The sequence below is a fragment of the Phoxinus phoxinus genome (assembly GCF_949152265.1).
Source record: "Phoxinus phoxinus genome assembly, chromosome: 18".
Classification (NCBI taxonomy): Eukaryota; Metazoa; Chordata; class Actinopteri; order Cypriniformes; family Leuciscidae; genus Phoxinus; species Phoxinus phoxinus.
The window spans coordinates 6,013,041-6,039,301 of record NC_136893.1 but is presented as its reverse complement, the minus strand read 5'-3'; the positions used below and the strand labels follow the sequence as shown (position 1 = coordinate 6,039,301).

At 39.6% G+C, this 26,261-nt stretch overlaps 1 protein-coding gene across 1 annotated transcript; it reads left to right on the top strand.

Moving 5' to 3' along the window:
* Window positions 1–10,096: 10,096 nt before the first annotated feature.
* On the top strand, window positions 10,097–12,465 carry LOC306986036 (general transcription factor II-I repeat domain-containing protein 2A-like). Its single transcript, XM_079588877.1, has 2 exons — window positions 10,097–10,968; window positions 11,089–12,465. The coding sequence occupies exons 1-2, from the start codon at window positions 10,123–10,125 to the stop codon at window positions 12,067–12,069; spliced, it is 1,827 nt and encodes a 608-aa protein (XP_079445003.1). The 5' UTR covers window positions 10,097–10,122; the 3' UTR covers window positions 12,070–12,465.
* Window positions 12,466–26,261: the final 13,796 nt, after the last annotated feature.

Here is a 26,261-nt window from a genome sequence, read left to right as displayed (position 1 = left end):
AAAGTCGAGCAAAACTTATTAGCAAATATTGATTACACAATTAATTTGATAATCAATAATCAATAATTCAATTAAACGGTTCTGCCGAATATATTTCCTAACATTGGATCTGTTTTTTTCCTCTTCTTCAGGCATCTGTTTCTCCTTACTGCAGACTAAAAGAAACGCATGGAAACTTCATCTCAGTCATGTGGCCTGTTCATGGGTGATGTTGTCGTCATTGATAATTGCCTCCTCTAGATTGTCAACTTGCATGAATTAGCAACTGGGCCAGCGACAGTGAGACTGAAGGAATCCGATTTGTACTTTTTTCCTGAGAAATGTAAAGTCGGCGTTCACTGTGATTGCTCATCATCGTCGGTGGATCCCTCTGAGAAAGAAGGGAGATATAATGGCTCTTCCGGAAAAAAAACAGCCGCTGGCCTCGGGAAAGGGATTTGGGTGTCTGGAGACAAGCAGGACCATATGGAGCAGGCTAAGATAGCAAGGCACACGTTCAGAATAATGGATGATGTGTCATGTTTCATGTTGCTAAGAAGCCATCAAGAGACCTGGTTGAGGGAAATCAGAAGACGTACGTACAGTAAAAGCGACTGTTGCGGCGTTTAAAGATTTTGCTGCTTCCATCAACCCACGTTGCTCTCTGTTGGCTGAAGCCATTAATGTTATGAGGATTTTAAGAAATGAAATTGTTGTCGTTGTTCCATGAAAATGGGGCAAAAAAACGATGTGACACTTTTTTGGACAAAAAAAGCATGCTTAGCTGTTGAATAGTGTATTTCCTTAAGTCTTAAAGGGATAGTCCACCCAAAAATGCTAATTCTTTCATCATTTAGTCACCCTCAAGTTGTTCCAAACCTGTATGAATTACTTTCGTCTGCTGAACATCACAGAAGATATTTTGAAGAAAATGGGTAACCAATTAGAATAGAAAATCATAGAAAACCATAGAAGAACAATTCTATGGAAGTCAATGGCCCCCATCAACCGTTTGTTTACCAACGTTCTTCATATCTTCTTTTGTGTTTTTTGATTCTTTTGAAATTCATACAGGTTTGGAACAACATGAGGGTGAGTAAATGATGACATAATCTTTATTTTTGGGTGAACTATCCCTTTAAAGGAATAGCTAACCCCTAAATTAAAATTCAGTGTTTATTGAAGGCCCCGATATACTCACTGCGAATTTCTTTTTTTGGCGTAAAGCAAAGTTCAAAATACCTGAGCAGCGAAATACTGTTATCGAACATCTGACGCCACCCGCACTTATGAGAGCGACTGTTAGATGAATATGTAAATATGTGCTGCATGCTTTCCTCTCCGTAACAAAATAAACACACAACAAAATTGAGAAAACAACATGCCTTTTTTAATAAAGCATAAGAAAAGCTACGATATGTTTGCACATGCTCTGCAATTCAGCACTCTAGTAACGTCACGTTTATTTATATAGCACTTTATACAATAGATTGCTTAAAATCAAGCAGCTTTGCCGTATTAAACATGAAAAACAGTGTCAGTGTCTTGTTTCATCAGAAGTACAACTTCATTTTCTATTATAAAGCTGCTCCTCTAGTGTTCATGCTTTCACTCATGGATGTCTAATCTCAACTGAGTCGTGAGGAGAAATAAAAAGATTTGAAAAGATTTTTTTGCACACCTACCTATGACGTAATCTCCACAGACCAATAGTAGTTCGAAGGTGTTTATCAGCCGGAGCAGACAAAGTCGTTTGGCGTGATTTTGTACAAAATTACGTCACATCAGAATATCGGGGCCTTTACTCATACAACAAGGTTCTGAAGTTACCATGACTGTAGAACTCCACAAAAATAAACTAATAAAAATAACATAAAAGTAGTCCATAAGACAATATTCTAAGACTTTGGAAGTCTTACGATAGCAGTGTGTGAAAAACAGACTGAAATATAAGTTGTTATTCACAGGAAATCTTCCACCTGCCAGTTTTTGTTGTCAGTTAAAGGGGTCCTATAATGCCCTTTTCACAAGATGTAAAATAAATCTCTGATGTGTATGTGAAGGTTTAGCTCAAAATTCCCCACAGATATTTTTTATAGCATGTAAAATTGTCACTTTTTGAGAGTGAGTTTTGTGTGTGTCCCTTTAAATGCAAATTAGCTGCTGCTCCCGGCACAGAGGGCGGAGCTTTAGGAGCTCCTGCATGTTAGCATCTTGGATTACCTTACACAGACACACACAAAAAATTTCAGAAACTGTTTAGCCTTTTATGTTCAAACCGGAGTCAGACAAAGATGGAGAGACCCGAGAAAAAGTGACAACATGTAGAATGCAACAGGACGTTTCTGAATGGTTAGTTGATGGATTTATGTAGCTGATGTGTAGTTAACTATCTTCATTGATTAGCAAATTCTGTCATGATAATCTATAAATCGTGTTCCAGGGGGTGGGGCTTATGTAATTGTTAGTGTTAGCGATGTCACTAACCCTGAAGAAGCTCATTGTAGTCCCTAGCTGTTTGTTGTAGTCCTTAAAAAGCGCTTTCTGTTAAAGGAAATATCTCCCTTTGCTTTGAACTTTTGAGCGTTGTTACTTTGCAGATGTTGTTTATGCTCAAACAGCAACATTACACACTAACTAAAGTTAAAAAAGTGAAATCATAATCAACCACCCCTTCAAAACCTTGTTTTAATGCATTTCCTAATTTTGTGTTCCACAGGAAAAACAACAGTAGACCTTACACTGTCTACACCAGACATGACAGTTGTCGCAACAGCTTGTCGATCATTGCACATCCATTTGTTCTTGGTTTCAGAAGCAGCTCAAGCGCTTGGCGTTCATCAGAAATATAACGGATATCAGTTTCCTGTCAGGAATTTGTCGTGTCACATTGCACCGCGCCACATCCAGTGTAGACAGCATCATTGTTTATAATGGCTTCTATCTGCTATCAAGTGCACTCATTCTATCCCACATTGCACTGCAATAACAAGTGTACAGCCAATGTAGACTCAATGGCTGTCCGAATTCACTCATTCGTTTTCATTCACTCCTTCAAGTGAACTGTATGAGTGGACTATCGTAGGGAATTGTGATTGAGGGTTTAGGGCAATTTCGGATTCAGCCCCGGTCTCAGACGCCATATTGAATTTAACGCAGATAAAAATGAGGCTGTGAGGGATATACGTACAGTCATTACAATGGCACGAACTGCATAAAGGATAATTTAAAAACGGTTTTATTGAGTATTTGTCAACTGAAAGTTTGTTTTGGAAAGTCACCTCAACAATCTGTGTGTTGTTAAAGGAAATGTTCATGTCGAAAATTAAATATGGCGCTACCCTAACTACGGTCTATATGGGTCTGAAATAACACAAGGGTGATTTAAATGATATAATTTTCATGGAACTATATGGTTATCCGGACCACACGTGTGTCTTTTAGTCCCGTATAGTCCGTATAGTCATCCTTGATTGGTCTTAACCCCAGTGACGGGTAAGTTTAGGGGCGGGGTTAGGGGTAGGCCATCGTATGATTGGTCTTAACCCCAGTGACGGTAGGTTTAGGGGCGGGGTTAGGGTTAGGCCATCGTGTGATTGGTCTTAACCCCAGTGACGGGTAGGTTTAGGGGCGGGGTTAGGGGTAGGCCATCGTATGATTGGTCTTAACCCCAGTGACGGGTAGGTTTAGGGGCGGGGTTAGGAGTAGGCCATCGTATGATTGGTCTTAACCCCAGTGACGGGTAGGTTTAGGGGCAGGGTTAGGGGTAGGCCATCATATGATTGGTCTTAACCCCAGTGACGGGTAGGTTTAGGGGCGGGGTTAGGGGTAGGCCATCGTATGATTGGTCTTAACCCCAGTGACGGGTAGGTTTAGGGGCAGGGTTAGGGGTAGGCCATCATATGATTGGTCTTAACCCCAGTGACGGGTAGGTTTAGGGGCGGGGTTAGGAGTAGGCCATCGTATGATTGGTCTTAACCCCAGTGATGGGTAGGTTTAGGGGCGGGGTTAGGGGTAGGCCATCATATGATTGGTCTTAACCCCAGTGACGGGTAGGTTTAGGGGCGGGGTTAGGGGTAGGCCATCGTGTGATTGGTCTTAACCCCAGTGACGGGTAGGTTTTGGGGCGGGGTTAGGCCATCGTATGATTGGTCTTAACCCCAGTGACGGGTAGGTTTAGGGGCGGGGTTAGGGGTAGGCCATCGTATGATTGGTCTTAACCCCAGTGACGGGTAGGTTTAGAGGCGGGGTTAGGGGTAGGCCATCGTGTGATTGGTCTTAACCCCAGTGACGGGTAGGTTTAGGGGCGAGGTTAGGGGTAGGGCATCGTATGATTGGTCTTAACCCCAGTGACGGGTAGGTTTAGGGGCGGGGTTAGGGGTAAGCCATCGTGTGATTGGTCTTAACCCCAGTGACGGGTAGGTTTAGGGGCGGGGTTAAGGGTAAGCCATCGTGTGATTGGTCTTAACCCCAGTGACGGGTAGGTTTAGGGGCGGGGTTAGGGGTAAGCCATCGTGTGATTGGTCTTAACCCCAGTGACGGGTAGGTTTAGGTGCGGGGTAAGGGTTAGGCCATCGTGTGGTCCGGATAACTGTAGTACCATTTTCATTTGTGGACCAACCGTGTCTTTAAATAACATCTTTAAATAGTCTCCGATGCATTCTGATTGTCAGACAAAACGACCACTGCTCTGGAAACGTTAATTTCATCACGTAAACAGAAAGCGCAATGGCTCTTCCCCAGATGTTGCGTTAGCGTATTCGAAACCAGATACGGGACCGAGGTCACAACCCCGTGAAAATATACATCTAACGTCCGCCTGTCTGAGCCCGTCTTCCCTTCTATCATCGAGCCATAAATATTACAACGGTCTAAACATCACAATCTCACACGCTCTCAAAACACAGAGCAGAAGTGATAGATGGAGGGTGAATGATAGATGGAAGACAGCTTTGTTTTCCACCTTTCTACACTCTGGATCAGGAGCATGGGGCGGTGGGCTATTTTTCTTTTTGCCAGGGGAGTTTTTTGCATTTTCTTTTCTTTTTCTTTTTGCAAAAGCACATCCACTAAGTGTGATCCCCCCACCGCCCCACTCTCTCTTTTTCTGCCTCCTGCGCTCTACCTGCATGTGAAATGCGTCTGCATACTCCTAACCTCGCTTTTTCCTCCTGTGTCAGAGCCACCCTTAAGTGCTGTTGCCGATACCCATGAGTAAGCCCCATAAAAGCCGCACCATCGCCGCGGCCGTTATTGTTTCTTGCGGATGATTGATTGATGGATGAGGGCTGACACTTCAATGAAGCCATTTCCACTGGCATCTCTATCCGATGATGTGCGGCGTATATTTTCTATCCACGCCTCATTGCTCGCCTGTGTCATTCCTGGAAGTTCATTTACACCATGTTCCCTGAAGGACCTTTTTTTGCCCATCTCCCTTTTTCACTATCCTTTTTTTTTTTTTTGCATTGTTTTTCTTCTCTTTCTCCTATAGTGTCATAAAATAATGCTATTTCTTGTAGGCTCTGTGGGGGCCGGGGATAATTTGCGCAGAGTGACAAAACAAAAGGCATGGAGAGGTTACTTACAGGAGCCTGTATCAAACTGTACGTATGCTTACATTTAAATCTGTTTAAATACAGTAGTATTTTTGTTTTCAGTTTCATGTTTTTGTTATAAGTAAACTTGAGGGTTAATTTTATTATTTTACTGCTATTGTTGTGTTTGTCGCCATTTTTGTTATTTTAATTATAAAAAAAAATTCAATGAAGAAATATTACAATATTTTACTTGCTTTCTCTAATCAAAATGTTTAAAATATTGTTGTAATTGGTACACACTGCAAAAATATAAAAACACATATTTTTCTTATCTAGTATGTTTGTCTTGTTTTCAGTCCAAATATCTTTGAAAAAATATTAAAACAAGATTTACTAGACAAGTAAAATGACATGATAAAATAATAATATTAAGCAAGTTTTTTCTTTAAACGTGCATAATTATCTGCCAATGGGGTAAGAAAAATAATCTTGTTTCTGTTTGAATTAAGATTATTATGGTAAGATGATTGGTTGATAATTTTGCTTGTTTTAAGGAAAAACTCCCCCTAAATTCCCCCTTCAGAAACCATTTTACTTATCTAGTAAAAGCATCCAGAATTTTTCAAAACAGACAAAAATACTAAGAAAAGCATTTTTTGGCAGTGCAGTTTTCAAAAAACAGTAGGCGGGATGAAGTCTGCATATGATGGAAACTTTGGAAGTGAAGCGACGCAACTGACGCTGGTAGGTCACATGATAATGACAACATGGCAAATATAGTACATCCGAAATACATTCGTATACACACATTCATACTATAAAGAACATATAGGCTATTTTTAGTGATTGCAGTATTACAAATAAGTACCTACTCGAGAGTATCCGATTTTAAACGCGGCGGCCTTGCATTGTTGTATTAGTTGGTTTGTCATTTTAAAATATGCCATTCGATTTGATAAAATTATGATAATATCAACATTTTAAAAGATTATAAAATAACGTTAAGTTGACACCTCCATGTAAACTTTTCTATCAATGAGAAAAGCTTTAGCAGTTAATTTCTATCCTGTTAGGTTCCATCCTTTTCTTGTAAATGTGTGAATAAACTTTGATCAGAGCATACACATTCTCATATACAGTATTAGAATTTAAAAAAAAAGTAACAGAGTTCAAAAGGTACTAACAGGAATGGCCCAGCAACTCTGTTAGCATTTGAGGTAATTACCCACTACGTTAGTCAACCAGCAACTAACGGTGTGGCTTCCTGTTTTTGCTTCCACAATACTGTAGCAATAACAACGATTTTTCAGTTGGTGAGTTGAAGAAGAGAGAAAGATGGCTTTTCAAAGACAATTCCTCATTTCTATCTCATATGGAGAGCAGATGGCAGGCCTGCATCAGTGCAGGAGGCTTTCTGGGATGACAGCCATGAGATTCCCCCTCAGGTGCCATTGGAGCCCTCATGTGCCGGGAGTGTGATGGTTGGGACATGGCACCTCCTCGTGAAAGAATGGCTCTCTGTTCGCCTCCCTTTCTCACTTCGTAATGGTGCTTGCTAACAACCTAATATTTCAAGTGCATGTGTGCACACATAGAGGCTCAAACAGAATGGACTCTCTTCTCTCCTACTCTGACAGTCAATTTCTTTGTGTGTGGGTATAAAACACTTAAAATCATTTGTTATTAAGGGGTTCGGTTCCTGATCTAAGATCAGAATTATCTTCTCTAATGGACATTAACCAACTGTCTTAGGATAGTATTTGTGACAGAAATTTCAATTATACTGTGTATAAATTAATGAGAAACGCTAATACACTTCATATTGGAGGTTTTAAAAGCAGAAATGCAAAGTCTGTGTGTTTATTCAAACTTTAGGTTTGCTATTCCAGTCAAAAAGACTGTTACATTCTAATGCATTAGTGTCATGCTAACATGTTTAAAAAATGTTAAAGTATCTTATTTTTTAAAAATAGTGTGATAGTTAAAAGCAATGCTTTACGACAGCCTGTAAGGACTTCATTGTGGAGATATAAATGTTAACATGTTTTCTGTCCTTAGAAACCTAGGTCTGTGGTAATTGACAACATGCACAATTTAAAAACCATGTGTCCTAACCAGTTAAGTAAAGTATTTGTCCAAACTGAAAGCATAAATGCGGTGTGATGCAATACAATCATAACCAGAACCAGAACATTTTATGTTTAACATATATATAGGCTACCTGTAGATCTTTGTGAAGCAGGATTATGGACCAATTAGGATTCACTAAGGGAGGGGATATACAATAAAAGCCAAGCATCTGGCAAAATTTCCCGTAGGAAGTTTAAGACAAAACTCAAAAAATGTTTACCTTTAGATGTACAACAGCTTATCAATGGGGCAGTACCCTCAAATGAACATTTTTGAACCTTATTTACTCCTAAAAGTTTCATAATAGAGTACCTTAAGGGGAAATACTGTATTACTAAGGTACTAATATGCACGTTTTAGGGGTAGTAGATATGGTAAAAAGCCCCAGTTACAAGGTTTTGTACAATATAGCAATTTTCTGGCATTAAATATGTTGTTTCTTGCATGTTTGTTGTTTGATAGCCACCCCTCATATGTTTCCGACATGAACCATTTCCTCTCTGTCTTTTACAGTCTTCGTGTCACGGGCCTTTTCACTGTGACAGAGAGTGTCTTACAGAGAAAATGCAGTATGTATGAAAATATTCGAGACCTCATCACAATATCAGAGAGAGCATGTGGATACTCTACCAAAACCCTCCTGCATTTTTGATGACTCGACCTTCTGTCCTCTTTCGGAGATGAAGTGCCTCATAAGGAGAGGTGAGTTTTCGTTCCCCCTGTATTTATACATTGCGCACAGCCCTTCCCAATGAAAGAAAAGTACCGAGGCAGGAGACTGGCGTATATTTCCCCTGCGTCTCCCTTCAGCGTGTCATTCTTTATCAGTAATCACCTCAGAGGGCAGCGTGGCACTCGTTTGCGAGATGCTGACCTCCCTTGCACTGAGAGGCGGTGGACAGTAGGGCCATCCATAACGCTGCGATGCATTACCGGCGGTAATATGTAGTGTAGTCGCCCCTTTCAGGCACTAGCGTTCAAGTGCAAGGCCTGGGGAAAAACACCTCTTGGGACCCATCAAAACTCGTTCTAGTTCTGTTCTACGAGTGTCGCTCGTATTCATTAACCCGCAGAAACTGTGAAAAATGGAGGACGCTAAGCTCTGAACTATGTAGATATGAACTGTGTGTGCCTACCCTGCTGAGAAGACCAGTGCTATGCCACTCCAGTGCTCGAGGGCCAGTGCCTTTCAGAATTTAGTTCCAACTCTTATCCAACATTCCTGTCTCTTTTCAAATAGCCTAATCCTTGATTAGCATGTTCAAATCAGTGGCGAGCAGTGACTTCTTTAACTGGGTATGCTGTGTGGCGCGTCATGTCAAAAAATGCATCCAGTGATGGGTTTAACGCTCGCGCTCACTAGCTTACATTAAAGGTGCTCTAAGGGATGTTGGGTGACGTCACTTCTTGTTGACATTCGAAGTATTGTCAAACAAAATGGAGGCTAGATAGACCCTCCCTCCTCCTCATCCGCGCACTTACCCCCCAACCCCCACCCCAAATCCTTCTTGTCGGTTATTGGCTGGAACACTGTTTTGTTATGTTTTGTGGTGCAGGTTGGCCCAGTTTGTTTTTGTTGCCGTTTGTGGAGCCTGGGGTCTCTATAGAGACCGTGATTTTTACAGTGTGTTCAGGGGACAGGCAGCTAGCGGATAGTGAGGAGATGTTTGCTGTATGTGACAAAAAATGTTTTGGCTTAAAAAATGCGTGACATCGCTTATAGCACCTTTAACCTGTTGAGACATGCCTTCAAAAGCACCCGCTGTGATTGTGATGTTAGAGTTGAGGGAGGCATGACGTGACGTGCGAAAGAACCTTTTTGCAAAATATGATGTATTTTTGTAATCCCTCAAGGTGTCACATTTGTCGCTGAAACTACATACAAACTACAGTGCATCGGCTTAGGACACACTAAAGACTCAGATCTAAATCAGAGACTTAGGTGTCAATTTAAATGTATGCTGAGAGTATTTTTTTAATTAAGAATCGAATAAGTATAAAATAATAAATATTAGTAGCCTGTGATAAATAAAATACAAGTAAAAAATAATTAAAATAAATATAAATATTCTTTAAAAAACAAGTTGAAATAATGCAAATGACTAACAAACGCATAGACCAGAGATGGGCAACTGGCGGCCCGCGGGCCGCATGCGGCCCGCCTCCTCACTCAGTGCGGCCCGCGGGTCAATTTTCAAATACCATATAATTTTTTTTTTTTTTTTTTTTTTTTTTTTTTAACTTTGAAAGTTTACAATGACATTTAACATCAAACATAAAACAAACAGATATTGGGGAAAACGTATAACAGATCTTACCTTATACAGAGTAAAGCATTAAATTCTACCATAGAAATGTCACCGCATCTGAAGAAATTCCAAATGGTAATGATACAGTCTACCGATAGAGGGCGCCTCCTATGCAAAACACTTAGTCGGACCTGCTTCACTACAAACGATGAAGAGTGAGAACCATGTCCGTGAGAGGTAAAAAAAGAAAACTGGATCAAGAGAATCGTACTTTTCAGACGAGATGGGAAACAGATTATCTGTTTACAGAATTTAAAGGTAGACCTATGTGTTTAGTGTGTTTGGAAACAAGATCAGTATTTAAAGATTTCAACTTAAGTCGACATTACAATACCACACACAGGGACAAATATGAAAAGTACACCGGAGCTGCTAGGGCCGCTGTTATAGCGGACCTGAAAGTGAAGCTTAATAAACAACAGAGTATTTTTACCAGAATAACATCCACACAGGAGTCTGCCCTCAAGGCGTCTTACTCTGTGGCGCTGGAGCTAGCTAAAGCCAAGAAGCCCTTGTCAGATGGCGAAATGGTGAAGAAGTGTGCAATAGAAATGGCCAAATCGTTTGGAGACGAGGATATGGCTAAAAACTTTGAAACTGTCTCCTTGTCCCGTTGCACAGTGACACGCAGAATTTTTGACATCCATAATCACGTCGATGGCAAACTGAAACAAGTCATGCACGACTGCAAATACTTCTCATTAGCGTTGGATGAGAGCACCGATGTGATGGATGTTAGCCAGCTGCTGATTTTCACTAGAACGATTGACAGTTCATTTGTTGTACACGAAGAACTTTTAAAATTGGTGTCGTTGCACAACACTACTAAAGGGACGGATATTTTCAACGCCGTTAACAGTGCTGTGAATGAGTACTGTGGTGGCTTTGACAAGCTGTCAGCCGCCGTTACTGATGGCGCACCTGCGATGCAAGGAAAACACAATGGTTTCGCCGGGCTCCTCCAACAGAGTGGGGTGGACTGTCCTATACTACACTGCATCATCCATCAGGTGAGTTGTTTTATCTTCAGCTCACTTTTTATGATTATGAATATGGGCGGCCTTATGAGATTAATATGACAGGATGTGTAGATTTTAGCGCTGAATCTAATCTTTATTTTAATTCTACAGGAGGCTCTCTGTGCCAAGACACTTAACTTCAGTCACGTTATGGATCTGGTGACTAAAGTTACAAATCTCATCCGAGGAGGGAATAGGTCTCTCAGTCACAGGAGGTTTGTAGCTTTTTTGGATGAAGTGAGCGCGGCGTATGGGGATTTACAAATGCACACCGAGATTAGATGGATGAGCCGAGGAAAGTGTCTGGAGCGTTTTTTTGCGTTGCGCACCGAACTTCCTGTGTTTTTGGAGGACAGTGTTCGAGGCGATACAAGTGCCTACATCCGAAAACTCCGAGACACAGAGTTTCTTTGCGATATGGCATTCCTTACGGACGTTACCTCACACCTCAATCACCTGAACACAAAGTTACAGGGGCGAGGCCAAACTGTATCCGACCTTTACGCACACATGAATGCATTTCGGTGTAAATTAGAGCTTTTCAAAGAAGGATTTTCATCCAATCGTCAAAATTTTGCACACTTTCCCGCTTGTGAAGAGATGCGGAGAGATGTCCCTGAATGCGAGAACATTTTTCACAAATACAGAGCCGACATCGAAACACTGCAGCAGCAGTTTAAGTGCCGCTTCCATGATTTCCACGCCATGCAGCCACGAATAGCGTTATTCACTGACCCCCTCTCTGCTACTGTCAGCGAGCAACCCTCCGAGTTGCAGCTTGAACTCTGCGAAATTCAGTCAGACCCGTTTTTTCAAGCAAAGCGCAGTGAGAGGGGAGTTTCATTTTGGAGATTACTACCAGAGTCCCGCTTTCCACTTCTCAGGGATTTTGCTCTATCAATGGCCAGCATGTTCGGGAGCACGTACATTTGCGAGAGCAACTTCTCCACAATGAAACATATAAAGTCGAAAAAGAGAAACAGGATCAGCGATGACGTTCTGTTTCAGCTCATGAGGATTGGTTGCACTAACATTGACATTGACATCCAGTCTATTGTACGCCAGCAGGAGAGACCACAAGTATCTCATTAACTTTAAACTTTTCCCCCTGTAGGTGAGATATAGCCTATGGTGGAAAGTATGCTTATGTTTTTCTGAGAGCCCAAAATGTTTGCACTGGAATAATGATACATGTAAAAAAAGTTAGCTACTCAGTAATGTGTTTTGTTTGTTTATGTTAAAAGTTCATTATTGAATAGAATATTGAATAGTATGTAAATGCAGGTTGGTTCACTAAACATTACAGAGTCTGTATTACAGACAAATATATTTTTTGTTCTTCTAAACTGGTAGCTCTAATTTTCCAATATCCCATTAAGTTTTTTCACTTAATAGGCTACTTTTCAGTTTTGTGCCATCATTCATTGTTTTTTGAGAGCCCAACATGTTTGCACTTGAATAATAATAAAAAGAAATGTTTGCCACAGTAATGTGTTTTTGTTTGTTTATGTAAAAAATTAATTCATGAAAAGAAGCAGAAAAAAATAGTTGAATATGGACATGCAGGTTGATTCACTAAGCAGAGTCTGTAATACAGACATAGGCCTACATACATTGTTTTCTTCTAAAATGGTACCTCTAATTTTCCAATATCCCATTGGTGGAAGTGCACAGTCACATTTGGCCCTCTGATAGTGACGATAAAATATTTGTGGCCCTCACTATCATCAAAGTTGCCCATCCCTGGCATAGACTATCGATCAACAACCTTGGATAGTTAAGATATTCTGAGTCGTTGTCGGCATCGACGTGTAATTACACATGGAGCAGTAGCAGCTTGTTGTGTATGTTGTCTGAGAAGCACCAGCAGTGATGGGAAATAGACAGCGACTTGTGTTGCAGCTTTAATTGTTAAATATCGAAGAACAGATCATTTATTATCCGCAAGCGGAAATGTGTTTGAGGAAATGCGACGATAATTGAATGAAACCCCAATTTTGACAAAAAACTGACATTCAATCTATTTTTAGACCTTACTGAAAACGTACCAGCGCGACATCCGACGGGTTTTCGTAGATCGCATCACATATGTATTACCAACATGTTATCACGTAAGCTTTATGGTACACCTCAAACAAGTGAATTTCTAGTAATGTGTTAATATTAATTAGAGTCCATGAATGCCTTGGGTATGCAGAGCATTCACAGCTTATATGGACCCCTGGTTCAAATGTGCTGGATTAGGGTTGGATCTAAACTCTCTAGGACAGTGGCCATCCAAGACCAGAGTGGAATAGTCCTGGCTTATACCATTACCAACATGAATTTCCAATTCAGGTCGGATCTGGTTTGTGCATGTTAGGTGCTGGTGTTCACCAGCAAGCTGTTGTTCACAAGCAAAATTTGTGTAGCATCCAGCAGAGATGACTAGTATGCTATTTCTTAGGATGCCAAGAGATCAAGGGAGTTTTGCTGGTTAAGTTAGTTAAGAAGCCTTTGACACCAGTATCCAAACTTAGAATAGATGGCGTTCAAGTACTGTATAGACGTATAGTTTGCTCAATAGGGTGTACTGTCCAAGATCACATCTAATCTTCAAACTCCATGTTTTCTGAGGTTTTTCAGACATGCTGAACAATTAACACCAAGGTATACAGCAGGACAGATTATTGACTATAAAGCACATCTTTTCCAGAGTGGCGTTAAATATGGTGACTACCCCGACTAAAATCCATGATAGTATGTTTAGCAAAGTTTAGCAAACGTTCTGTGGTCAGCATTAGGATAAAGGTGAAGACTACTCATGGTCCAAGCAGTGCTTCTGGAGACATCTCATCTGCCCAAGTGCACGTATGTCTCAATCTTAAAGGCGATTCAGCCACACCCATCCAGCAAAGCAATACACTTTATCTGCTAATGCCTGCTGACACTGAATACTACACCCACCGAAATGAGGAGCCGCAAATTGGGTTATTCATCTTCACCTGGCGGTAATCTAGTTGATAAGCACTATGCACGTAGATCTCGCGGGGGAGAGGCAATGTGATTACTGAGAGCAGAGCCCATGATGCCTGAGTTGCAGTAAAAGGGCCTCTGGTGCTCCGAGGGATGGGCCTCTAACAAACACATTTGCAGAAGACAAAGAAAACACTCATTCTCACTTCTCAGCCATGTAATGCCTTGTAGTGCTAGTAACAGTTTGCATGAGACGATGGAAAAGGAGAATAATTGAGCTTGTTTTACTGACTTACGGGAGAAAGGTGATTTGAGAGGTACTCTGTGGTGGTTGAGAAAGATATCATCTATTTCCGCCTCAGAGATACTTGGTCTTTTTCTTCGTTTATATCCTCTTGCCGCACCTCAATTGTTTTTTTCCCGGAGAATAGCGTGCATTCACCTGTGAAATCGGGCCAGCGTGCAGAGCAGTCTGACTGTTGTAAATAAAGAACAAAGGATAAAGAGATTCAGCTGTCCATCAACCAGGGCATGATACAACATTATCTCACGGCAGACTGGCTGGAAGTTAGAGCTGATGTCCGAGGGACTTGTGCGTTTTCTTTTGACTCTTCACTGAGGCCATTTAAGAGCTTTACTAAGACAGATTTAGGAATTAAACTAAACCAACTGTTTACACCTGGTTATAATATGCATTTTGGTAGATCGCATCACAAGTGGATGATGCTAAATTCAGGTGTAACGGGGTCTAATACGCTTTGAGCTTGTCCACTTTCGACCACTTCCAAAGGTAGTCAAAAACGCATTCGACCAGATTGCTTTTGTAGCATAAACGCTTATGTGTTCGAACAGCCGCAAAACACCGCCTACTGACCTAACGCGTAAACATTATTGGAAGTGCGCTAGCCAGCTGGGATTTAAACTTAGCTGGTTAGCTGGAGACCCAAGTTTGGTTTGAAGACTAAAAATGTTCTCTCACCGTTCCTGATTTCTAACACACACTCACAATGTTCGGCGTGATCTTGCGGCTCTCAGAGCGGAAACAAAAGCTGATACTCTTGTATCAGTTGTGTGTGTTTTTTTCATCGTCTCCGTGTGCGTTCATATGTAAATTGCGCAAGCTTATTTTGTCCATTAGATCGAAGGATCTAAAAAAAAACATACATTTACCCGCCCATAGACCCTTCGCTCGAAGAAATCAGGACAGAAGTAGTTGAAAATGGGACAAAAGAGACCAGGTGTAAATGGGAATGTGTCTCCCTCGTCTACTTGTGATCTGATCTTAATACCAGGTGTAAACAGGGCCTTAGTCGTAGAAAAAGCATAGATGCGTGTATCCAAGTCATTTGTTGAGATCCAACTTTGCAATGTTAAAATGTAAAAAGGTTCACATTAAATTGCAAAGCAAAAAAAGATTTATCAAAATGCGATCAGAGGCTTCGACTGGACCGCTGAGCCTTAGATTGCATTAACTCATTATGAGACGCCAGCACCTTGAATTATACTACCAATGTAAACACAGGACTCTTTAGTTGAGTCCACATTCTGCAGGTTGTGAAAAGAGCTGGGGCCTTTGTTGCCCGCTCTAGTTGGTGAATTATTTTCATCCCTTGAGGAGTCCGTCTTACCAAGACGTAGCATCATCTCATGACTTATGCATGTCATAGACCCCCTTACTTTCCCCTCCTAATGGCCAGATAGCTTCGGCGGCTGCAAGTTGTTGTTGTATTTGCCGGCGTGATGCATAGATCCCCGGTGGCCCTGTAAAAACCAGCCAGACCAGGTGCAACACTAATATCCCAGCCGTATCCAAACATTTCCTTTCAAAGTAACCAGCACACAGGGGCCCATAAATTAGAGCCAAGATGTCGGGCTTCCAATAAGACCCTACCCTGAGCAATAAACTTTGACATTGGTGTGTGAAAAACGGTGGCCCTTTTTCATTGTCAAGTGTTACAAATTGATGAAATGAGTTCATCGATGTTCCCTGGTCATTATCCCTCTAGTGGCACTTTGTTTTACAGACAGCGGGGAAAGGGACGGAGCAGATTAGGGGCCCCCGACACAGTTTATCAAACCAAATCTAATATCATCCATAAGAAGGGAATCTGGAAATCAATACTTCATTACTAAATTGTTACTGGGGATGAAGAGTGATTGTGAGGGTTCAGAGATGTGTCTCGGCGGCCGGGGCATGGGAAGTTCAATGTCACCGGTGAAGTGATAAGTAAAGGCTTTGATGGGAAGAAACATTTCTGTAATGGGGGCACTGGTGAAGGAGGGCTGGGAGGGTGTTGGTGAGAACAGATAATAGAAACTGAGTCTGCCTTTGATTGGGCCTTTGCTTTATAGCTGGAAAGAGAGAGAGGCAGGGGAAAGGAAAGGGAATCTGTCTTTCTTGACTTCACCAATATCTCTAAGACTACTGAGTATGTGGGACATTATGGTGGACTTATTGGGTCGTCTGCGAGCAAACTTTCATTATGAAGGCATCGATTTACACAACAATAAACTCTTTACTTAATATAGATCATTGTTTATTTGGACGCATTGCTCTATTTGCAGAATCTGTGTATTGAATGTATGCGAGCGTGAGCTGTATTGTTGCTGGCTTTCCATAGACAGGCTTTTCGCCAGTGTTGATGAAGTCTTGTCCACATCAAGCACTGCCTTTATGCAATGTTTAAGGCAGGTACATCTTAAATTGTCCAGAGACGTTCAGTATGGTGGCTGTCCTGGCTTTCAGTCTTCGGAGATAGTTTGTTTACTCCAGATTACTTCATGTGCATTAATTTAGCAAATGGATTACAGTAATTTATCATTTGAGCTAAGAAATTAATAATATTTTTGTTGTCAGATTGTATTGCTAATGTTAAAATACAGTATTTGGGTATGATTTGAGGTAAGTATAGCTAAATGAATGCTACTTTTCTAGGCATATTTTCTTGCTGATTTTAAATGTTAAAACAGTATTTTATTGTTATTCGAGATAAGAAGCTATTCTACTGTTGGTGCCAGATTTTCCTGATGATTTGAAAAAGGTAAAAGGCTATTTTAGCTTGATATGAGCTAAAAAGCTAAATGAATGCTACTATTTGTTGTCAGATATTTTTGCTGATTTGAAATTTTTCAAATATTAAATGGTATTTTAACATTGTTTGAGATAAGAAGCTATGATTTCTATTCTTACCAGATTTTTTTGCTGATTTGAAATATGCTAAAAATACAGATTTTTAGCATTATTTGAGCTAAGCTAAATGAATAGTACTTTTGTTGATCATTTTTTTTGCTGATTTAAATGTAAAAAATACAGTATTTTAGCATGATTTGAGTTAAGAAGCTAAATCAATATTACATTTGTTTTGATTGATTATAAAGATACAGTAAAAATGCAGCTAGTTCTTGCTCTAAAGTGCTCATTGTAACAGCGTAAGAAACAAATTTGTTTAAAAAAAAAGTGCACCCTGACTCCCACAACTAAAAACGAACTAATCAGACTGGAACTGGTGATTTCAGCCGGCTCTTGTCTTTTTTTGTGTGTTTTAAGTTCAGTAAACGGTCCATGGACATGCTGTCTGAGGCTTAAAACGGTGGACAACCAGATGCTCTACACAATAATATGACTGCACCTCGTGATACGATCTCTAACTGTTCTCTTTTACTTTAAATAAATAAATTAAAGAGACGGAATAAAAGAATTTCGAGCAAATTATTTTGATGAGTCGCGTTACGCTGCATCGCTAACTCCACAGTACGTCTCTAATTGGAAGGCCATTGTCTGAGCTGTCACGACTGAAGCCTCGCATATTCACTCACGTTAAGATGTTCCTCTCGTACATTGCGAGCTTTTCCAGAGCCCCTTTCCGCGCAGGTGACAAAGATAAACATTTTTTACGGCTGAGTTTGACATCGGCGGAGGGAGAAGACTTAGTCCAGTATCAGAGGCCCACGGCTAATGATTTTTGAGCAGCCCCCGACTGAGCCTTAAATGTCTTCAATATCCATAAACAACTCTATACTGTCCAATTAGGCAGACAGAGATGTACTGAGCTGTCAGACAGATTTGCATGGCTAAGCACCTGAGATCCCGCAGATGATGGGGGGGAGGGTTCGTCAGGCCGGGAGAGAAAGACGAGCACAACGGATGACTTTCATTACTGCATTTTGCCTTTTTCCCAACACCCAATTACTGCCAGGATTAATTGATTACGTTACCTTTCCTTTCAAAGCCCAATGCAGAGGTTGCTGCCTCTTTCTTCCCCCGCTCTACTCACATTTATTTCCTGTGTCCTTTTGTTTTTTTGAGTGTTTTGTTCATGTACAAAGCCCATTGCCCTGTTTCTCCTCTGGGGATTTAATACATTTCACAATTTACAGGTAAAAAAACCCCTCTAAATCGGTTGCCTTGAAAAAGACGGCCATTTGCGACGGGCGATATCGGGTGTAATTAGGATTTATACTCTTGCGTGCCATCTCCATTGCCCCTGCTCTCCCCTCTCTCTCCCCAACAGGCCTGTCAGCGGTCAGGGAGCTTGGGAGAACGTGACACTTCCCTGAGTACGTCTGATGGGAGTGAATCATGCTTTTTAGATTCATTATGGCACTTTATTTTTCCACTGGGCCTTTTCTCTCCTGTCCATCCAGTCTTGGAGTGAGACGTGTGAGGGTGTATTAAAGCACAGACAGCGTACATATTTCACGATATGTACGCGGTTCTGCTCCGCGGACCAGCTGAGATGCTCGGCTCTCTGTCGGTGTCTGTTTTGTTGTACATGCTGGCCAGACAAAGAACTCAAAATGGCAAGTGTGTCCCGGTGCGGAGGAACATCGTCAAAGTCACATCAGGCTGCCCGTAATTTCTGGGTTAAAGCTGGTTATAAAGAGCGAGCAAGAGAGTGAATTCTAGAAGCAGGGCTAGTCTTTTAAAGCTGCTATACACTCTAAAAAATGCTGGGTTGTTTCAACCCAATTTTGGGTCAAATGACAAACCCAGTCGTTGGATTACATTTTTAAATTACATTTTTAACCCAACGTTTGGGTTTTGTCCATATTTGACCCAAAATTGGGTTGAAACAACCCAGCATTTTTTAGAGTGTAGCAGTGGATCTCAACCCTTTTGACTTAAAGACCCCCCAAACCCCCCCCCCCCCCCCCCCCCCCCACACGCCACACACAATTCCTACCCAGTATTTTAGAGCTTGACATAAAGAAATAACTAGATGTTTAGTTGTTTTAGCTTATTTTAATGCTTGTTTTACCAAATTTTAAATCATTTTAGATTGAAGTTTGTAGAAACTGCAATTTTTTTAGATAATGATAGCTAAAATGGAAAAAAGAGCTGATTTACGATAAGTTATTAAAAAACGATGAACTGCATGTAAACATTAAGTGTAAACTATTTAAATTATTTAAAAAAAATTCATTTATGTCTTATGTCTTACAATTATTTTAATATAATATATGTAATATTATTTTATGAAATATATGGTATTTAAATGTTTAAATTAATTTAAATATATTACATTTATTCATGCAGTACATCGATTTATATTTTAAAAATCTGCTCTTTTTCCATTTTAGTAATCATTATCTGAAAAATCCATTATCGGTCTAAACAAACTTAATTAAATATACATGTATGGTGTTTAAATGTTTACAATAATTTAAATACATTACATTTAATGTTTTCATCCAGTATTTCGATTTTAATAGTCGAACAATCTAATTTTCATCATCTTTCTCTGAAAACACTTGGCTATATGTATAATATATAATAATAAAATAATAATAATAACAAAAAAACTAAATATTAGCATATATAATATAATTATAAAATATAATATAAACAATATATTCATAATATCATTTTAAAGTTATATTTAATATAAACATGTTTAATATAGTTAGATTCATTACAAAAAACTTTTCATTGTGTAACTTCAACTAGGCCCAATCTTTAATTAAATTCTCATATTATATATTTATATTCTTCGTACTCTAGAACCCTCCAGAGGGGAAAAACAACAACTCTAAAACAGTTAGCAATGTAGCCTATATGTCATGTGATAAAATGCGTTTAATCATAAAATATCCAAAATGATATATAAAGATATATGTTAATATATTACTTTTCTCACTGTTTTCTGGCAATTCTGGTTTCTTTCAAAGCTTGAGACGACGCTCCATTTGAAGCATGTTATTTTGATCTCAGACATTGGCACTGTTGACACCTCAGTACTCGACTGTCCCTCAAGCCTTTCCATCTCCCCGGCATCGCACTTCCATTGGAACTAATTAATAAAAGTGTTTAAATCGCATTTCCCCCCTCCTGTAGTAATTAACAGCAACATCTGTTAAGTTTCACTCAGCCTAGAAATAGCAGCCCCTATGCAAGCTCACAGCGAGAAATACAAAATGTGCAGAGGATCCGTTTAAACGTTTAAACCGGAACACGTGACCACAGCGGACAGGCTTGTTATCGATACGTTCAACCGATTGATTCGATCTCGTTTTAGTTTCTTGTCCTTATGCTCATTGCCAAGTGATCTTGGGTGCATTACAACATCTGATGCAACGGAATTGATTTTGAAAGCTTTTGATTATGTCTGTTTTCTGAATTAGACAGATGGAAGGATCAATGAAGAGGTTGAGTAAGGTCGGAGCAAAGAGCTCCTAAGTACCGGCAAAACTGGCAGGACGTATGCTGATTTATTGCAGGTACTTTATATATTTTTTCATGTGAAATCAACCTAAACATGGTGGTGAACACTTGCATGCTTCAAAATGTCATTATTTGGTCAAGGTGTTTTCAAATGGTAAATTAGTTTATAATTGGCTGAGATGCTTATTTTGATGGAATATCCTGGGTTATTCTCAACATAATGTCAATATGCTGCATCTGTGGCATGCTGTTAATTACAATACACATAAATACACGTCATATGGACTCATTTTATGGTGTATTTCATTGACAGATGTATATTGAAGTATATTTCTACCTCAAAGAAAACTTCTCAGTTTTTAAGCATATCGTTGTCGTGTAAACGGACCTTAATTCACCGCTGGTTTCCTCCAGATTTCCTTATGGGTGTTTAAGGTCTGTGGTAAACATATATTGACGATACTTGAACCTTTTGCTCTACAACGTAATATACACATATGATAGCCATATTGAAAACATGAATTTTGAAGCTATTATTTTTATTTTAAAAAACATATGTTTCTAAAAGCTAACTAGATAAGAATGTTTGGGGTGTGAGTGTGTATGGGATGTGAGTTTACGTTGTAGTAAGTTATTTTACTCATAAATTGAAAAAAAAACTGTAAAACCCAATTGGAAAATTCGCGAATTAGTCTTCCAGGTTTTAACATCAACCATGCATCACTTAGGAGTGTGGTGGACGCGAGTCACTGCTGCGGGGTGTGGTTTGTGCACAAGGGGGTGTGGTTTGTGCTATATAGACCTTATGTAGCCCCGCCCCCTTTCAGCACTGCGCTCGTTGAGTTCTGTCTTCCGGTTTGTATTTCCACAGCATGAAGGTAAGATCTTCCGGGTTTATAAATGAACCGCTGTTTTAAAATCTTCCCGGTCTACCGACATTTGTTATGACATCTGCTTCAAACATTACAAAGCTCATAATAACTTTCGTTAACTCTACACTGAGTAAATCCACTTCACAGGCTAATTATTTCTCGACAATGATGCCAGAAATATACAGAGCTACAACAAAAACTGTGACATAAGGTGCGTCCCAAATGATGCATCTGTGTAGTGTGTGAATTTTATAAGGTTATTCTGTCATTCAACATCGGAGCCTGATGCCCCTCCCCCTCTGCTACGTAATTAAAGTTGCGACTGTCAAGTGCATCAAGTGTACAACATTTCACACTTCGTTTTTTCCCGTTAATTTAACGCATCATCCGGGTATTTAAAGTGTATATTTTGTGGGGGAATTTTCAGTGTGAACACACTACTTGCAATATTTATAGGCTACCTAAAAACATTATAGAATAGTGCATAAGTATGCGAATTGGAACGCACCTTTAGTCATGTGACACAACTTAATTTATTATATATCACACAAATATCAGGTTAAAAAACAACAGTAAACCATTTTGGGTGAAAGCGGAGACATCACATGAAGCTCGCGTGCCTCAGGTTGAGTGCCGGGGCTCTACACTAAATCAGTTGCTGAGATTAGACAGGAGGTATCCCATGAATCAGGTTGCACTGGCTGCTTATAATCACTTTTGTGTGACAAAAAACTAATTGAACTCAAGCTGTTTTGTGTACATGAGTATGACAAGAGCTAATGGGATAATTTGAAATACAAACGGGTCCTCACTTTTTCATCATTAATTACTACTAATTATATGAGCACGCGCACGCTCTCGTTGAGGCACCTATTACAGGATTTTGTACTTGAATGGTGTATATCACAATCAGAATGTCAGTGCTGTGTCTTAATTGTCTTAGTGTCTTCGCTGTCATATCTGAACGTTCTCCCTGATTACACTATGACACTTGCAGGTATGAATGACAATCTGTGAAGTTATATGTGTATATATTATATTAGGTGATGCATATAGGCCTACAAAATATGTAAAAGATCTTTAAAAGGCTAATGTCATGTTTGAAAAGGAGACAGATATAGCTCTCTTCCTTTTTAAAATAAAAAATTAGGTTACACTTTATTTTTAAGGTGTCCATGTTACAGTGTAATTATATATTTAAGTACTGAGTGATATTAAGTAACTACATGTTATATGACTACAGGATTAGGATTTGTTTGAGGGTTAGTTGCATGTAATTAAATTTATTTACTGTTAAATTGTTAATTTATCATTTACTGTTATTACTACGGTAAGTACAAGGACGTAAAATAAAGTGTTACCAAAAATTAATTATCATAAAAGTCTTGTTGCAAAAATGCACACATATTAGCTCTAGTGTAAACTTATGACAGATTTTGCAGATGCACTACATGCTTTTATTACTTATAATATAATATAATAATTATATTATATTGGGGTTATTAATGCTGTTACAGTACATGCTCAAAATCTGGTTGCAAAACTGTACACACATTACAGCTAAAAAAAACTTATGACAGATTTAGCAAAAACACTACTTTTATTATTACTTCATTAATATTTATGTAGTGTCTTTATATTATATTATACTATATTATATTATATTATACTCCGAAATCAAATGTTTTTTTGTTTTTACAAAATGAATGTAAATACCTTGCAGTAATACTGATTTTCTTGCTCTTGGTATTTTCGTAGAAATGGCGACCAGCAACAGTTAGGCCTCACTAAGATAATATTCTTTCTGCCGTATATTCTTCAGATTGGACAGACTGCATCAACTCGGCTCATTTGTGCATTTTTAATTGTTGTTTTTTACCCAGCGCTCATCCTTGGGGAGGCAGTCCAGTCTCTCCGAAAGGTTAGTGGTCCCTGATGCAAGCGCAGTGCTGGATTTCACATAATGTCATGTCTTTGTTAGCATTTCCACTGTTAATAATGTAGTCACCTGACATCAGCCCGCCACACCAGAGACATGGTAATGTAGCGGGGAAATGCGATCACCTTTCCAAAAACAATTACTGTTGAAGAGTATCGCTTTTTCTCCTCCAAACGGTTGTTTTAGCCTTCATTCAGAGATTCGTCAGTAATCAAGGGTTAATTTCACACTTCACTGAATGGCCTGTTTTAATCCCTATTCAGAGTAATTAAATCTGTCTAATAAAGTGAGAACTTTTCTTCTTTTTTTTTCGCACTTTATTTTTTCTTATTGTTTTACACCCTTCACGTCTCATCTCCTGAGCGCCACGTCATCTCGCCTCGGTGACAGGCCGAATCTATCCCTAAAATTAAAACATTCCTGACCTATCTAAGATGACAGGAGACGCAGAGAGAAAAAGTGATAGAGTTAGAAAAGAGGGGGGGGGGAGGGATAAGCATGAGAGAAGTTGAAAGAGATCCCTCACAAAGCTCGTCAGGAGTGCGAAGAATAGCTGACAATCGTTGTTTTTTTTTTCTTTTCTCCTTTTCTCTTTCTCTCTCTCACACACTTCCATTTCAGACGAGTGGAATGTGAAGATTTGACCCTGTCAATCAGGACCGGTGACAAGTTTAATCACGGAGCGCCCTCCACAAAATCATGGCTAAATAGGAATGCAAATAATAGAGCACCAGGGCCTCTTATAAATGCTAATCAAGAGGGCTAATCAGCTGACAGGACTACAGATCCTGCTCGTTCAAGGAGTCACTCAAACTTACTTTCTCCTCTCTTTTATGCTTTCTTTCCCCCTTTTTCGCTTTCCCCATTACAGGCTATAAATCTGCATGTCTGCTTGAAAGGAAATCCGAAAAGATCTCTAGCCGGCTTCCCGTAGAGCGGGGCGGTATGATGGTATCAGCGTCGAGGAGCAACTGATTAACGTTACTAACTTACAGGTAAAGTGTGTAATTTCTCCGCCACTAAACGCAAACGCTAAATTATGACTGTCAATCACATCCTAGTCTGCAATTGGTCAGATAGTCCCACCCAAAACTCTCGTGATTGGCGGAGCCAGTGATGCTGTGTTATTTGTATTTATACTAGGGCTGTCCAAATTAATGTTCGTGCATGTGATTCATTTGTTCAGTTTAACACATTAAAAATATTTAACACAGCATCCGTTTTTTTTCCGTCATCTTTTGGCTAGCGTTACATTATACGATCACACTATTCTTCACGCAAATGCCTTTAAACCCTTCAAGCTCAATAAGACACAAAAGAAGTCTGTGAATGTGTCTGTATCTATTATCTGTGTGATACACAAGACTTGTGCACAAGCCTCTTCAGACAGTGATTGAAAGGACGAAAACACGAAATTATGCCAAAATGCCTGTTGTGTCAAGTATCCTTGCAAGAAAATTAAAGTTAAATGAAGTCTTTTAAATTAAGAAATTTAAGTTTCAAGGTTACATGGATCAAAAACAACAAAAACAATAACTTTTTGTGCATTTTGACAGGGCAAGTAAAAATCTGAACTGGTCTGACTGGGCCAAAAGAAAAAAATAAAGGGCATGTAAATGTGACATTTATTATAATGGGTTTATGTGAAGTTCACATAAATTAAAAGTTGTTATATTGTTGTTTAAAATCTATTAAATGTGATTATACTGTAATGCTGAATGTCTATATAAAATGGAGGGGAAAAATAAATTGCAAAGAGACAGTAGTACTATTGGTATCGGTGATACTGGCCTTCTTTAATAAAAAGATGCCATTAAACAAATATTTGAAGTATAAGCATTTCTACATTCATTTGGAGATTCAATTATTACAATATATAAATAGTAGCAAGTAGCAAATGAGATAAAGTACCTTATTCAATTCACTGGGTTATCCAGAGGCATTACCACATGCTTATTTGATAGAAATAGTTTTGTTAAACTTCCAGAAAAAGATACTGTTACTGTGATATAAAATGACTCATAAGTGATACCGCCCACCCCTACCGTCCCATGTGACTATTGGTTATCGTTCAGCACTCCGCCCACTTCTGCTCTATTTGCGCAGATGTAACATGTCAATTATGCCCGCCTTTGATCTGGAAGTGTAGTTATTTTTCAGCGTTTCTTCCTTCTGAGGAAGAAATAGCTATATTTTTAGGCTTTATAAAGTGTACTTGATAGAATCCCCCTCCTCTCAGCGAGATGAAGTAGCCGTCTGTTTCAGAACCATGTAAATGAGGCCTTGCCAATCCACAGCTCTGTGATCCGACTCAGAAGTGAAGAGCTCAGTGGAGACTTTGAAATGTTGATTTAGGCCTGGTTTGAGGATGGCGAGTCCCCCCGCCGCACCTTTAAAAATACAGTTGATCTAAGTTTCATGTGCGCTTCAAAGTTGTGAAGGTTGCCTTTCTCTTCCCAATTGTCTAAGATGTCAAAGCTAAATGTGAAGATCCGCTCCGCCACGCCTGCATCAAGAGCGCGGCGTGATTGTTTGAAGTCCGCGAAAATCACAGACGATAAGACTGAAGCCAAGGCAGTCACTGTCTTCTGGAGACTGTACTTGCTTTTGTACTTTGTGTTCTTTCTTAAAATACTTTTGGTACCTCCACCATGTGTTTTCCATTCTCAACCTTTTTTTTTTTTAAATGAGGAGGGTTGGATTCACGCAAACTACTTTATTGCAATTGTTAAAAGGTTATTTCACTCAAAAAAAAAAAATCTGTCATTATCTTCTCACCCTCATGTCGTTCTAAAACAGCAGGCTATTTTTCTTTTGCGTGAAACACAAAAGGGGAATTTCTGAGCAATATTCTCTA